The 16,320-nt window shown below is 42.4% G+C and overlaps 1 protein-coding gene across 1 annotated transcript in view; it reads left to right on the top strand.

Moving 5' to 3' along the window:
- Positions 1-542: 542 nt before the first annotated feature.
- ACOT12 (acyl-CoA thioesterase 12) overlaps positions 543-16,320 on the top strand; it is a 40,850-nt gene continuing 25,072 nt past the window's right edge. The window contains exons 1-5 of the mRNA XM_039543024.1: positions 543-898; positions 5,539-5,608; positions 10,308-10,368; positions 11,448-11,549; positions 14,115-14,259. Of these exons, the coding sequence (XP_039398958.1) occupies positions 763-898; positions 5,539-5,608; positions 10,308-10,368; positions 11,448-11,549; positions 14,115-14,259 (514 nt within the window). The 5' untranslated portion in view covers positions 543-762. The remainder of the gene's footprint in view (positions 899-5,538; positions 5,609-10,307; positions 10,369-11,447; positions 11,550-14,114; positions 14,260-16,320) is intronic.

Raw genomic sequence — 16,320 nt, 5'->3', positions numbered from 1 at the left:
ACTTCCTTATGCACTATCTATTCTCCAGATTGTTTATAATTCTAAAAACCATTCATATCCCCCTTAGTTTTCCCTTTTCTAAGTTGAACAGGCCCAGTCTTTTTAATCTCTCCTCCAATGGAAGCTGTTCCATACCCCTAATCATTTTTGTTGTTGTTCTCTGCAGTTTTTCTAATTCTAATGTATCTTCCTGAGATGAGGAAACCAGAACTGTACTGGAGGTGTGGGCATACCCATGGGTTTATATACTGGCATTAGGATATTTGCTGTCATATTATCTACCCCTTTCCTAAGGGTTCCTAACCCTGTTCGCTTTTTGGGAGTGTGATGTTTTCCGAGACCTAGCCCGGCTGACTCCACAATGCCACTGACAATCACGCAGCGCGCTTCCCTGGGGATCTGCTGAAGGATGAGCCTTTTCAAGCCGTGCCCCACCCCCACTCCCTATCCTTGCACGGGTAGCTGAGATGCACCTAGCGCCTCCTCCCCCCGCCCCGCTGCTCGGAGGCGGCTCAGGGCGGCCAGCCTGCGCCTGGGGCTGAAGTACTTTCCCGGGCAGTGGCGGGGCGAGGGAGGAGGCGGCTGAGCTGAGAGCAAAGCGCAGGGCACCGGCTGCCCTTTGAGTCTCAGCGCCGCGGGAGCAGCTAGCTCGGAGCACGGGAGCGAGCAGCGCCGGGAAGAGGAGGAGGAACCCGGGCTCTGCCGGCGCTGCCTGCCCGCGGCGGGAAGCCCGGGAGGGAGCAGCCGCCCCCCGGCGGAGCCATGGAGCCTGCCGAGGGGCAGAGCAGCGGCCAGGTGCTCATGTGCCAGACCGTCTGCCCCGCGCACGCCACGCACCGCAGGGAGCTCAGCGCCGGCCAGCTCCTCAAGTGGATCGACACCACCGCCTGCCTGGCAGGTCAGGGGCCGGGGTACCCCGCGCTCAGCCCTCCAGCGGCCCGGCAGCAGCCAGCTCCCGGGAGCGGGGGGCGCTGAGCCGGACACCGGGCAGAACGGGGGAGGCAGGGGGGAAACTGAGGCACGGAGGGGGACGGGACCTTCGCAAGGCAAATCGGGGGAGCAGCAGGCAAGGGACCTGGGAGTCCTGACTTCTAGCGCCTCCCTCTTCTAACCACCCACGCGCGGTCCCTCCTGCCCAGCGTGAGACTCATCAGAGATGGGGACTCTAGTGTCTGCTGGGCTTGGCCCTGCCTGGGAGCGGAGAGCCCCGCTAAGGGCGTGGCCTGCCGGGGGCTCTTGTTAAACCAGCAATAGGAGCCAGCTTGGTTCCTAGGAGCCCGTTGTCCAGCCAGGCTGCAGCCTCCTCCCCCTCCCACAGGCGCCCAGCCGTGGAGAGTGTTGTTGTTGCTGTGAGGGAAGGAGCCCACCCTTTGGATTCGTTAGCCACTTATCCTTGGAGTTGCTGTGCTGGGAGCTAGTTCATCCTCTTCAATATCTTGCCTCTGGCAGCGAGTGGCCTACACTTGATGGTTCAGAAGGTGTGTGTGGCAGTGGGGATATGTTGCATTAGGCCAGTTATACACAGCTATATTAGTGGAAGGGACAGAGACAATTCCTAAATTTACCCATCAAGTGAACATTTTTGGACCTGGCTCATGAGCACTGAGAGCCATTGTAACTATATGAACTAGATATCTAATTCTTTTAAAATTTGTACCGAACTCTTCATCTCAGCAATTCCCTGGAGCCATATATTCCACAAGTGAATTGTTATTTGCGTGGAAAAAATATTTCTTCTGACCAATTTTTTAAATTGTAGCCTCTTAATTTCATAATGTCCCACTGTTTCTTGTATTATGGGAAAGGAGCAGAATGAAAATTGCTCAATTAAACCTTAGAATGAGAAGTGGAATAGAGGTTTAGATCATGTAAGGTTTTCCCATCAGTCTATTTGATAGTGTTTTGTCCTCTTCACATTTAAAAGTCCCAAGCACTGGGCTTCCACCACTTCCCTTGGAACTCTATTTCATACAGTAAAGAGCTCATTATAGATGCTATGTTTACAGGTATTTTTGTTTTCTTTTAATTGTGTGATCTCAATTTACTACCCTTGTACATAATTTGCTAAATCCTGGTGGATATGTTCCAGATCTGCCAATTCTCTTTCTTTCAAGGGCGGCTCCGGCCAACATATGAAGACCCTCTCTTGCCCTCCCTCTTTACTAGGCAATCTTGTGCACCTTGTGACTGAAGTGGCAGTGTAATGCCAGAAAGGCTTACAAGAAATGTCAACCCACTACAGACTACTGAAAGAGGTCCTGTAGGAAGATTCACTCATGCCAGCAGTTAGGAGTGGATTATTACTCAACTAAAATAACCCCTATGGATTTCATTACCCTTTAAAATTAAACTGTGTTTGATGTCATGGAGCAGTAACGAGAGAGGGAAAATCCTGGGATCAAAAGAAAGGAAAGTAACAACTTGGGGAAAAGGACATATAGGTTAGAGAGAAAAGGGGAAGGAGAGGAGGATTGCAATGTGATGAATAGGTACAGGGCCAATGATGCGGGGGGAAAACGGTACAAATTACCAGGGCCCAGTGGTCCAGAAGGGGGCCCGGGGCCCAGCTTACCCAGCTTTGTCAGTCCTGTTTATCCGGTCCGCCCTTGCGGGGGGAGGGAGGGCGATTTTTTTTTTCACCAGGGCCCGAACCCGCTCTCGGCGGCCCTGAGTAGGTAGAGGATTCTGGAAAAGGTGAAGAGAAGAGAGCAACAGTAGAGAGAAAAGGATGAAGGAAATAGATGAGAAAAAATGGGAAGAAAGGAGACAAAAGCACTAGTAGAGTACAGTCAAAACTGAGAGACAGAGAAAACCCATTTGCCAGGAACTCTGCCTACATATAATATGATAAGTACTGCCTTTAGAAATGCCATAGATAGGTTAGAATTGTCAAGAGTATTACAGAAAAATGAAGTCGTCCAATTTAAGTAGAGAAAGGGGACTAACAAGTGGAAAGATATGAGACAGAATGAAAACTGAGATAAGGTTCTATTTCTGTCTTTAGAATTTTAAATGCATTGATTTCCATTTGGAATAGAGTTGCCCATAACTACAGTATACAGAATATGTGTGTTTATACAATATACCCATGCATGTTTGCAGTTTGAAAACTTAGCTAAATTGATAATGCTACATTTAAAATCTTAAGCTAATTCAACTCTTTGCCGTCTCTGCTGTCCATGAACTTCATTTACAGGTGGTACTGCATATATTAGCAAATAAGCGTTGACGAGATTAGCAGATATCTTGTGTCTGAACAGTATCTCCATATACTATAGTATTAGCACTGTGTAGGTATTTGCAACGATTAGTGATTTAACAGCTTTATTTAATCTACTATTCATATATAGAAAGATGTGAGGGTGCTGGAGAATTTGTTCTGCATAGTACTCTGAAGGTATGCAGCTCTAGGTCTGCAACTGTTTGCTATTTGTAGACATGCTTTTTATTTCTTCTAAAAAAAATAGTCATTCAGAGCTATGTATTCTACCCTTAAACCTCGTGTATCAAGTACTACTTATTTTAACAGGCAAAAGCCTAATATAAGAAGGGCTGTTAGATTAACTCCTTACTTTGAATTGTCAGGGCCTCAACTAATATAATTTATCATATGATATGTTAATTTACATCAGATGAGGATTTGCCCCTATATTTAACTTTTCTCCCCTTTTTGTTGTCTCTATTAGTGACTCTTACTGGAATACCGTTCATTAAGATCAGAGAAGTAATCCTACCACACACACAATTTATTAATTTATATAATGGAGATAGATTTCAAGTTCTAATGCTGTAAGAGCAAAGGAGTTGTTTTCCTTCTCAAACTAGCCTTCCTCATTAATATTAATATTATTATTTATGATTTTACAAACCAGAAGTTCACAGACAAATCTGTTACTATTTAAATATCAAACAAAACTCACACAAACAAAAACAACAAACAGTTGTGGGAATAAAGGAAGGAAGAACAAATGTTAAAAGTATAAGGTCACATGATTACATAGGTATGTCATGTACTTGTCTTGATATTACTATGAGCTATAGCTGTATACCAACATTCACTTTTTTGAGGGAGGGAATCGGTAGGTTGGAGCAGGGGTGATAGGAGAATGGTGTCCTTCAAGCAGTAATATACAACGAACCTAGTTCTTGAATCCTGACCCAGACAAAAATCACAATCATTTAGGATTAAATTCATCCCTGCACAGAGGACTCACTAAGCCAATAACACTTGGCTTAAGTAATGCATAGGGACCTGTGCAGGCCCTCTGAGTGGCAGTGAATTTCAATGGAAGTTTTGCCACTGAGTAAGGACTGCAGATTTGGTTTCTTAAAAATCAAAAAGAAAACTCAAGAGTGTGACATGTCTGCATCCACACGGTCATAGCAGCTAGTGCATGGGCAGAGCTTTATTTATCTTCAGGAGAAAAGCAAGTGGGGCTTATTTTAATTGATTGCTGCTTGAAGAATTGCTTTAAAGGGGAAAAAGTGCCTCAGGGGCACCAGGATGTTAAGCCAAACAAGAAGGAAAAACAGCTTAAATAAAAATGTGATTTAAATCCCTTAAGTTTTCCTTTTTACAATACCAGGGACACCTTCCTTCAGCTGCTTTTTGCTGCTTCTGGCAGCTCTAAGTGGCTATAAAGCCAGCAGATCCTGCTACCTGAAAATTCCCTCTTGAGTGATATAGCATGTCCATAGGGGAATCCTTGAGTGATATAGTGCTTCCACAGTGACTCCTGCACAACCACCTCTCACTGTCCCTTGACATAGGGAGCATGGGCTTGGGTGCTGCTATGCCTTGGTAATCCCCTGCTGCCAAAATGTCAGAAGCTAAGTATAAATAAAGCAGCCCTGTGGCCATTCTAATTTACACTGGGAACTGTCCTGGAACTCAGTCAGTTCCAGGATCAGGAGAGCATAAAACCAACTTTCCTTTCCCTAAGTCTTGCACCAAGCACTTACTGGCCAGCCCCGAAGATATCTAAGCACAGATAAACAAATAACTCATTTTTTTATATCTATATATAAATTGAAATGATGTTTTAACTCTCATCAGCATTGTGCTCAGTTGTTTGGCTGTAACCCTTTGTCTGATAATGATACAAATATTTTTTTTGATGATGAGACAAATCTTTTTTTTTTTTTTACAGTTACAGTACCAATGATACTTTTTTATCATGTCTTTATGATGTTTTTCTTCTGCAAAGTAGTTCTCCTCACTCTTATGTTGGATTGCTAGTTAACCATTTTTAGAATAAGAACACAATTTTCATAGATTCATAGATTTTAAGGCTGGAAGGGATCCTTAAAATAATCCATTCTGATCTCCTGCTTGATGCAGGCCTGATATTTCCTGGTAAATACTGATTCTGATCCATTTCCATCAGTTTTTACACTAGTGTAAATTTAGGGGAGTTACTCTGGATTTACACTGACATGACTGAGAGGAGATCAGGACCACTGTGTTTGTATATGTGAGATATTTGCAGCAGTATATCTAGTGTAGTAACTCTGCATCTTCTCTCTCTCTCTTTGAAGCTGAAAAACATGCTGGTGTATCCTGTGTGACAGCGTCAGTGGATGACATACAATTTGAAGAGACTGCCAGGTAGAACCCTGTATAGTAATTATCAAACCTTATCAGTTTAGAGTCCTCTTTTTCTTTTCTATTTAACAGAGATTAACCAAGGCACATAAAATCTGAGATAGTGGTTCAATGATTTCCCTACAGGCACAGGGTTCATTCTAGAAATTTGCCAACGGTGCTTGGGCTTAACTTGCCCATTTGCTGGAAGGCAAAGATCAATTTCACAAAGTCTAAAATAAACTGTAGTTACTTTTGACCCTATAAACCAGAAAACAGGTCAGAAACTTAAGGCCCAATGACCTTTGCCCCTGGTTAAAATAAATACTACGAGCCATTGTTTATTCCTTTTTGAATGAGGAATACATTCAATTATAGTTGCTGTGTGAATTTTTGATAGGTGCAAGCTCTCTTTCAATTTCTTTCTTTTCTTTTCATTTGTTCTTCAGCTGGTTACAAGAATTATCCATGTAGCAGAAAGGCATAAAAGAGGAATTTTATATTTGCAAACTCTGTATGTTTAGGGAATCCACAGGATAGTGCAAGGATTAAAAAATCTTTCACTTCTGCTTTAACTGTTTCTCAGCCAGGGAACTAAGATTTCTTAAGGCTAAACCCTTGCGCTGTAAGTGCCAACTGTTTGCAGTTGATATTAACAATGGGGAACATCCATTAACTCTTCAATTGTTTATTTTTTTAAAAGGCATTGTTCTTGTTCAGATTCACTCCCATTTAAAAAAATATAGAAAGCAAATTTGCTACTGCATTATAAGAGTCTGGCCCACTGCACCACTAGTGCACTGAGCCAGGACAAAAATGTACTTTTGGATGTAGCTAGGTTAAAAAAAAAAAAGATTAACCCTTGGAACGCTGACATCTTTTAAGTGCTGAGTTGTGATACTGAATTCTTAGAAGGCAGGATATATGGAATGGGCCCTGTTTTCAGAACTGTATAATAATAATAATAATAATAATGACTGTTGCTCGTATTTGAGTATGACTATAACTAGAAATCAGTTTCCACATGTAGGGTTCAGGAGACGTGCCAGGCCAAGTTGGTGTATACATTCCCTCCTACTGTTGGCCAAGGTGGCACAATAATATTCTGTTACTCATTCTGCTTCCTTTGTAGTGGAGTGCCAAGCTCGCCTTTCATGGGCCATATCCTCCCATGTCATTAAGTCCAGCCTGGCAGACTGTATGTGCCACTTGATGCAAACCTTGTAGCGAAGTTTGCAATTATCACAGTTGCACATACAGCTGGGTAATTGTCAACAAGATTGCAGAAGTGGTGTAATTGCAGTAACTATTGGCAATTGTGCATTCAGAATAAGCACACATTTGTGCACTCATAGTGCTGAATATCGGGCCTTCTAAACCCACATTCACCTAAGGACAGGAATAAGATTGATAAGAGATGTGCATAAACATTGCCACATGAAAGAGACCTAAGAGGTCCCTGACTTCCCACACAAAGCCAGTCTCAAGAGTCCTCTTCCCAACTACAGTCTTTTCCATTTTGCTTTCTAATGAAAAGCACTTCTCTGGAAAGTTGTGATCAAAAGGTTCTGCTAATGAACAAAGCGTCACATTTTTCTCTCAGGTACAGAGATGCCACCCTCATGGACTTCAATGGAATTTTCACTCTTGTAACTGAGAGCAGAATTAGACCCTAAATATTTTAACTGTGTTTCAGCCATAGATTACCTTTAACATCCTGAGTGGAGTAGTGCTTACCATGTGATGTGCTGAACATGTATAATTAAGAAGATTGAATTAAACTTCTCATATAATTAATAACTATCCCCTTTAACCTTGATTATAGTGTATAGTGTTTCCTGCTTTAATGTTTCATCCACTTACATTAGCCTACCAAATCTTTTGGGAAGAGGTATATATTCTGTGACTACTTCTGCAACTTAAACTGTATACTGGGAAAGTTAGTTTTATGCCAAGAGAAAGAATGAATTCCTGCTCCTTATCTTTTTACACTGTGTGAGTTCATAGTAATAGCATGAGCACTGTCTGATTTAAAATAATCTGATTTAAATTCTTTTATTGACCATGTATCGCCACCAAAACCTCTCAGTCTGGTACATTTCAAAATGTTCCAGTCAATGAAAATGCAATGTTCTATGATCAGTGTTTTTGAATATCCATTCAAATGCCCAGGGCCATCCGAAGGAGAGGCAGCTTCTTGGAGACCCATTGTTTCAGAGGCCCTGTGTCTGAGGCAAGCTTTGTAACTCATATATCATATATCCCATTCTGAGAGTGGGACCATCGTATATCGTATAACTCATTCTGAGAGTGGGAGCAAAGGAGAAGGCAATTAATTTCTTCTTTCCCCACCTTTCCAACAACCTTTCATATTGCAAAGTCTACCTGATAGACACCCCACAAATCAGATTGCTAGAAATGCTGTGACCTCCGATGTCCGGATAGGAAATTAAAGGAATCTACCTGCAAAGGATATTAAAAAAAATTAAAATAGTGAGGATGATTTCACTGCTTCTAAAAATGTCATGGAATTAGCCTGTGATATCATTTCAGAAATTGGCCTCTAAAATGACTGAACACTAGTCTCTCCGCCATATTGGGAAAGGGAAGGGCGACCAACTTGAACCTCTTCATTTTAGCTGAATGAGAGAGAACCAGAAAATCAGAAGCAATCAGGAGGCAAGCCTGCACTGGCCTGTGCTGTACAGTAGGAGGAGCAGAGGAGTTTTGTACACAACACCCAAATTCAGTTTATGTAAATTTCTGCCTGGGACACACACACCTGACCAGTCCTTTGGTTTCTCGAGGGTTGTGCCAGGGCGTATAAGTAGGAGATGAAGGTCTGACATGAATGAGATTGGGGGTGGTTCTGGGAAAAACTGCTTTGCGCCCATCCTGGTTCCCAAATTCTAGTACCCAGTGGCTATTTTGATCCACATAAATTAGTTCTGCCTAGTTGCAGGACTCAGAGTGATTGTAGAGCCATACTTCAGTCAGCTGCTGAGGAGAAGTATGGAGAGCAGGACTAGCACCTACTCAAGGGCTTATATTTGCTTTCCACACAGACACAATTTCCTTATTTTTTTTGCCAGTGAAGAATTTGGCCGTTTCTGATGTCCCAAAAGATCCTCAGATTAGAATATAAATATTATGAAATCAGCAAAATAGTTTGATATTATGTTTATAATAGAGACAAGTTTCACTGAAGGGAAAAATGGAGTTATCATTTAGAAATAGAATTTCTTGTCAATTTCCTGGATGAAGCATCCTTTTATGGTCTCTTAAGCAAAAGCTTTTCAGACTTTAAAGCACAATGTCAAGATAAAAATCATATTTTTAAAAAGTCTCCTTATCTGTATTATTAGTAACAGACCAAATTATTCAACAATGTTCTTAACACTCACAATATTTAGTTGTTGTAAGGGTACTCATGAATTTCTGATTTCTTCCTTCAGTCATGTGAAGTTTTGCTCTTATCCAAAATGGCTGCCATCTCCCATCACTGTCAGGAGCAATAAAGCAACAGGCAGCTCTTAGCAAGATGGCTATTGTTTTCCTTAGGCCTTTGCAGATGAAAGTGATGCTGTCCCCAGCAAAGATGGCCACCATCTTCATTGTTTCTAGAGCTGGCTGAGAATTTTCCATCAGAATGATTTTTTCCAAAAGACTGGAAGTGAGATCATTAATTTAAGAAGAGCCTTAGTTTAACCTAAATAAATTTGCTCCCTTTACCATTTCTTCCAACTTTAATTAATAAACACACTGGGCCAGATCCTTCTATAGTGTAAATGCATCTAGCTCCATTGACTTCAATGGAATTTGGTTGATTTACTAAAGCTGAGGATCTGGCCCACTGTAGCCTGTTTATGCACCATAGCATACTTTGGGCTAGATCCTCAGATGATGTAAATCAGCATAGCACCATTGAAGTCAATGGGACTGTGCCAGTTTACATCCACCGAGGATCTAACAAAGTGAAGAGACAGTATTTGCTATTTAAGGTTCTCTGTTGGAATATCACCCACAAAGGAGGTATGCTGCAGCCCTGGCCCTGTCCACAGTTTGGAGAGTGCATTCCCAGGGCATCACAGAACAGAGCCTGCTTTGGGTTTGTTTGTGCGGAAGAAAGTGAACTCTGCCCTATCAGCCTATGCATAGCTTGAGAAATGATACCAGTACCCACTTGTGCAATTGTGCATATATGTACACTCACTGATTTAACAAACCTCACAAGCATATGTGCCTGCGTACTTAAAAATGGAATCCAGTCTAAAGTTTCTCACTGGACTTGAGATTGGTGTATAATGGCATAACAGCATAACGGTGCATATAGGTATATTTCTAATATAAAGGTACTCTCTTATTAACTCTATACAGTTTTCTGAATAACTCCAGTTTGGTTCATCAGCTTCTTTATTGAAGTTCCCAGTAAAGTTTGATTTGAGAAGAACTTCAAAAATTAAATACTTGTTGTTGTTGCACATAATTTACTGGCCTTGTGCATTATCAGTGAAAAGTGCATTGGCATGTAATATTGCTTACCAGTGGTGGTATTCCCTTATGTTACACAGATGGATCGCTGAAATGACAACTGTTTATACAGCCTGACTCAAAGCCCATTGGAGTCAATGGAAGGGCCCCTGTTGACTTCAGTGGGTTTTGGATCACAGTGCAGTTCATGTAATAATTGTGCAACTTAATGAGATGACACTTGTCTTAACAGAGTTGGACAAATTATCATCATCAAAGCAAAGGTAAACCGAGCATTCACTACTAGCATGGAAGTAAGTGATATTAATTTCTCATTTTTATAATTATTTCTTTAACAAATTGCTGCACAGATTGGCAGGAGGAGAAAGATACTGGCACAAGATTCTACCACTGCAACTTTACTATTGTTAATTTCAGAAGGGGCTTAATGAAGACTCTTAAATAATGTGCATCATCCTCATATGAAACAACTGCACCTAAATGATTTTTATATTTGTATAGCACATTGCTGTCCTATGAGAGAGCTATGCCAGACTAACATAAGGTCCCCTGAAGAGGTTAAGTTCTAAAGGCATTAGCAAGCGTAATACAAAGCAAAATACAAAGTGGGGTAGATAGTCAATATTGGCCCACTCCAAGGCCCATTGACCTCAATAGGCTTTGGATCAGGGTCCATGGCTAGAAAGGCTCACAGAATAGGTGGATTTCTTAATGTTTTTTCAAATACATGATACAAAAATCCTTATCTCAGATGTGTCAATGCCACTTATTGCTTGTGCTGTAAAAGACATGGCAATGCATTGCTCAGTCACTTACCTGAAATCAGAACTGAACCTCAAGTAGTCTTTTCTCCTCTCTGTGCCCCTACGCTATTTCCATTAGCTTTAATGGGAGTGATGTGAATGCATCAATGGGAGAATGTATTCCAAAGTGTTCTAAAAATCCTAAAGACCAAAGACTTGATGCATGTCATGTCTGTTTCAGATGAACTAGTAAAGTATTTCACTAGTCATTTGCTTCACATTGTGTTTTATAGACTTGTACAGACTTTTGCTGATGCAAGTCCTACTGCTTCTAAAGATTCAAGCAGGGTACTGAAATGGCACATAAGTAAATGGAAGTAATAGTTCATAGAGCCAAATGTAATTGTCTGTACTATTTTTAGAGGAGCTGCTAAGCCTCCATTTACAGATATGTTGCCATGGTTTTAAATATTCATGAAGTGTATTGGTGATACTAGGGCAATAGTGAAAAGTCTGTGCATTCCGCTCCTTTAAGATATAAGCTCAAGACAACATTTAATTCTGCAAGTGTTGTGACTTGATGTCTTATCTAGAAATTAACAATGTGGTAACTTTCTTTTTCTTTTTAGGTTGGTGTCAAGGTCACAGTACAGGATATCTTGACTAGTGTTCAGAAACTTATTAGTGTGGCTTTCTCTACATATGTAATAAGACCAGTTGGTGATGAAAAGGTATCTCATTTAATTCAGAAAAATCCTGGCATGGAAAGAGATTTTTGTGAAATGTCTCTTGTTTGATTATTGTGAAACTGACAAAAAAACAAATGATATTATCCACTCATTTCACCTGAGGGCAGAAAAATAATGTGAAGTCCAGACTATAAGAAGATTTTAAAGACTTTCTCTGTGGCCTCATGACGGGCTATTTTTCTGCCACTTTATAGGTCCTTACTTTTTAACTTTTGCAAGTTCTTCCTTACTAGAATTGGCATCTTTATCCCAACTTTACTGACAGAGTTGGTAAAACAGATATTTCCAAACATAAAATGAAACCTGCCTGAGAAAGATTAGAGGCTACATTAATTGGTTAATGTTTGAACATTAAAGTACTATATAAATGCTCTGTATTATTATTTATTATTGGCTTGATCCTGTGCCCAACCCCTTAGCTCATGCATCTTTAGCTCAACATTCCAAATGGGTCATTTCAGGATGAAACTGGTGATGATTAACTAAGATCAGCTTCAATGGGCAGTCATTCAAGCAGGAGAATTTGACACCTCAGTTCAAAATCCATCAGAATTTCAGCATTTGGAGCAAACAACTATAACTTTTTAGACCTTTTTTTAAAGCCCACTTATTCTTTAGACTTTGTTTTTGCTTTGTAGACAAGTTTGGGAAGAGGGAAGAATGACTACCTAAGGTTACCATGATTAAGTTTCCCAAAAAGAGGACACTGCTGTGGGGGGGAGCTGGGAGGGGCTACAGTTGGGGAGTGCTGGAAGGGTGTGTGTGTGTGTGTATTGGAGGGTATTTGAGAGATGCTGGAGGGAGTACCTGGGGGGTGCTGGAAGAGGTGTGTATGTGTATTGGGAGTGGTATCTGGGGGGTGCCGGAGTGGGAACCTGAGAGGGGGGGTGCCGGAGCGGGAACCTGGGAGAGGGGGTGCTGGAAGAAGTGTGTGTATGTGTACTGGGAGTGGTATTTGGGGTGCTGGAGGGGGTACCTATGTTCTCATTCTTGAGATAGGGGGCAGTTTCAAATCTGGGGGGGGGGTGCTGGAGCAGGAACCTGGAGGTGCTGGAGGGGGTTCCTGTGTTCTCATTCTTGAGGTAGGGGTCAGTGTCACTGCTGGGTCTGGCTTAGACCCAGGACACAGTGACAGCCATCAGTCAGCACCTCCCTGAGGGACTCTCCCCCTCCCCCTCCCCAGGGCTGGGAGCATGGGATCTGGCAGCTGCGAGGGACTAGTCAGATGTCGATACAGGGGAGGGACCAATTGGGGCTGTCTTTCTGAGTTGCAATATCTGCCCCACAAAAAACCTGGACATTGCCTCTTATTTGAAAAATCCACCCCGACAGAAGGCGGAGGATCAAAAAAGAGGCAATGTCTGGGAAACCCCAGACATATGGTAACCCTATGACTACCTAACTCTGCTGGGAGGAAGGGCAATTTTGTTTTTAAAAAAAATTGGCAAGATTCTGAACAGGGATGGAAGTGGAGGAAAGGAGCTGGTTTGAGAAAAGAATCAAAGGCAGAGAAGTGTTAGCAGGGATTGGTGATACTAACATCCCTTCAGGAAAAGGTGGCAGAGTTGTTTAGAAAGGGAGAGGGTAAGGCCGAGAGAGAGAACATGAAGTGGGGAAAACAGGTGTAGCCCCATGCCCTGCTGACAGTAGGTCCAGGGGAGAGGCGGTTTTGGCCATATGTAGTGGCTGGTGTCTAGAAACACAACAGGTTCCCTGACAAAGTCTCTAAGTCTAAGCCTCTAAGTCAACAAGAGGATTTGGGGTGGAGGTACAGTGGAACCACTGTCACCCACATGAAGCAGCAGGGTGTTGGCTCTGTTCTTGTTGAAGCTTCTGGGCCTAGGTGGAAGGGACCAGAGAATAGGTCTGGATACAGAGAGCAGCTGTTCCTTGCAATTCATCTGTTTTTGTCTGTCCCCTGTTTAGATAACATTGTTCAAAAGCCAATGGGTTAGATTTTCAAACAGTTTGTGCCACTAAACTGACCAATTCTACCCATAGGGCCAGGCATAAATGGAATTTGCACATGCTTGGTGTGTGAAAGGGGAAATACAGAAGGGCTTCACATGCAGAAGAAGAGTGTTGGGAAAACAGCCTGTAAAAGTGTGTTGCTATGGCATTCATATCTGAGCGCAAGTAGTGGCAGGGGTGCAAATGCACGCTTGGGACACAACACACAATATTAACTCCTCAGACTAATTTGAAAATGCATTTCCAGTTGTGTTTTCTGTGAAGCATTTAAAACAAAATAGGGTTTGGTGAGTTTCTTGTATTTTTAGTTTCTCAAAACAAAAACACCTTGTTGCTGAATTTTGGCAAATGGCTCAGGACTAAAAGTGAAAACCTAGATATTGCATAATCCCTTGAACTTTAAGCCTTTCCTTATTTGTAGTAATATGACTTGCTGTACTGCAGAAATTACAATAAAGAGTTCTAGAGGATGCTGATGCCAGCATACTTTTTAAATGGCATTGGCTCAAAGTGCCATTCAGAGCACACTTAGATATGATTGTACAATCACATGAGAGCTTCTTTTCATTTGTGTAGGTTAACTTAAAACCAGTCAAGCTGCAGTCTCCACAAGATCATCTGGAACATAGTCTGGCTATTGAGAGAAGAAGAATACGACTGGACCATGAACATGTCTTTGAGACCCTAATGCAAGAGAGTAATATGGAAGATGGTCACTGTGGTCAGTAAAGCAGACACAACCAGTAATTATGAGCAAATAGAGGGGACCAAAAAGCAACCAATTCAGACTAGGGACAAAACCATATAAAAACCTTTGAGGAAAAGACTCCAGGGGCTAGCAAGGGCCAGGTTTGTGAGGGTTTTGGAGGACAGCAAATCTCTATGGTGGCTCTCTCTGTCCTTCTGTCCTGCAGGGATTCCAGGTGTAAGGTTGTAGGATCAGGGCCAAAATGTGAGTTGATCCTTGTTTCACATTTACTTTTCATTTAGGGTTTGCCTACGTGGGGTTTTTAAAACTGGATCAAATTGAGTTAATCTGGTTTGGAAACCTTGCATACAGACGATGCAAACCATTACTGTGAATTAACTCCGCGTTTATTGGGAACTCTTGCAAAGTGGACTAGCCATACTTCAAATTGAATTGGTTAGATCTTTTGTTCATGTGCATGCAATCGCTGTGCACCACTTTTATGCTTTCAGTGGCTCTCCCAGAGTGCTTTGCAGGTCAACTGTTACTGACCTGTCCTTTTATTTATGTGACCTCACTTCCCTATTGTCCACAAGTTTCCAGGATGACCCTTCCCCCCGTTAAAAGCTGGCACAGATCCAAATTTTTCCACTTTGCTCATCAATCCCAGTATATCATTATTTTGGCAATACAACCACATAGCATTGCAGAAGCCCCACAACATGCCTCACCCAGCTGCTTGGAGCTGTGCTGAGATCCTAGATCTCACAGCCACCTGGGGAGAAGTGTCAGCACAGGAAGCTCCTGTGGCGTGCCACAGGAGACCTTTGTGTGGACATTGCAAAGCAGATGTCCTAAAGGGGTCATGACTGGGACGCCGACCAGTGCTGGATAAAGAACAAGCAGCTCAGAAAAAGGTGCATTGGAATGAGGGATAAGAGGAGACAATCTGTTAGAAGACATGTGACCTGACCATTTTTTGATGAACTGGACATGATTCTATACAGTTATAGTACAACCCGTCCAAGATGCTGCCCACGCTCTTCCCCCCAACCAAGGATGACTGGCTTGACCCACTGGAGGCTGAGCAGGAGGATGCCCCCTGAGAGCCAGGATCTTTTTGTGCCTCAGGAGCCTGATGATGACCAGCTGGAAAGTGAGCCCCAGTCCTGCCTTGCTATAATGGACCTTTCCATTGACTGAGCCCAAGTCCCATCCAGAAACCCAGGCCGGGACTGAAGAGTCAGATTCCCTGGAGGGAACTACAGCATGTAAGCAGCTATCTTTACAATGTATTATTTATTATTATTGTTGGCTGATGTGAGCTAAGAGCCCCTGCCTTCCTCCCAGTCTCTCTGTTCTGTTTCACAATGGCACCCACCAGCATGGTGCAATCACAGAATGTACCCTGTGCCTCTCTGCTCCCTTCCAGCAGCAGATTCAAACACTGAAAGCATTCATTTGTGCGAAATTCAACAGTTTATTGAGACAGGGCTTACAGGAAAAGAAATTTGGTTAGTTTTGTAGTTTTCATGAGGTATAAACACACACTGCATGCCTGGTGAAGGCACAAAAAATACTATTCTTCACTGAAGTACAAATGCTCTGTAACATGAATTCTAGTTGACAGTCATTGCAGGATTCTATCTGTTTTTCTCTAGACTTTCTCCATGTCTGCAGGGGAGACATAGCTGAACTTAACACTGAGAAATAGCTCGATTTTGTTTCATACACCCCCCCCCCCATATAGTTTTCAAGTCCCTTCATTCCTGCAGCACTTCTGGGGAGACCATCCTGGTGAATAACTTCACAAAGTATTTCTCTGATCTGCCCTCTGCCTTTTTGTATAAGACCAATCTCTGCCTCCTAGTCACCTGCCTCAGTGTAACATTATCAAGAGTCAGTACAGCCTAATGGTCGTACAGAAGGAATTACTATCCAGATCTCCCCCTCCATGAACCTCCCTTTAAACCTCTACTCCTATAGAGGTGCATCCAGCGCACAAACAAAACTGCAAAAACAAACCTGGAACAAACCACTCATCCCATCCCTAACAGCATGAAAGCAGACACAGTAGACTGAAATCCAAATGCA

Source organism: Mauremys reevesii, linkage group 6 (assembly GCF_016161935.1).
Source record: "Mauremys reevesii isolate NIE-2019 linkage group 6, ASM1616193v1, whole genome shotgun sequence".
NCBI lineage: Eukaryota > Metazoa > Chordata > Testudines > Geoemydidae > Mauremys > Mauremys reevesii.
The sequence above is the reverse complement of the archived record's forward strand: the minus strand, read 5'-3'. Positions and strand labels throughout refer to the sequence as shown.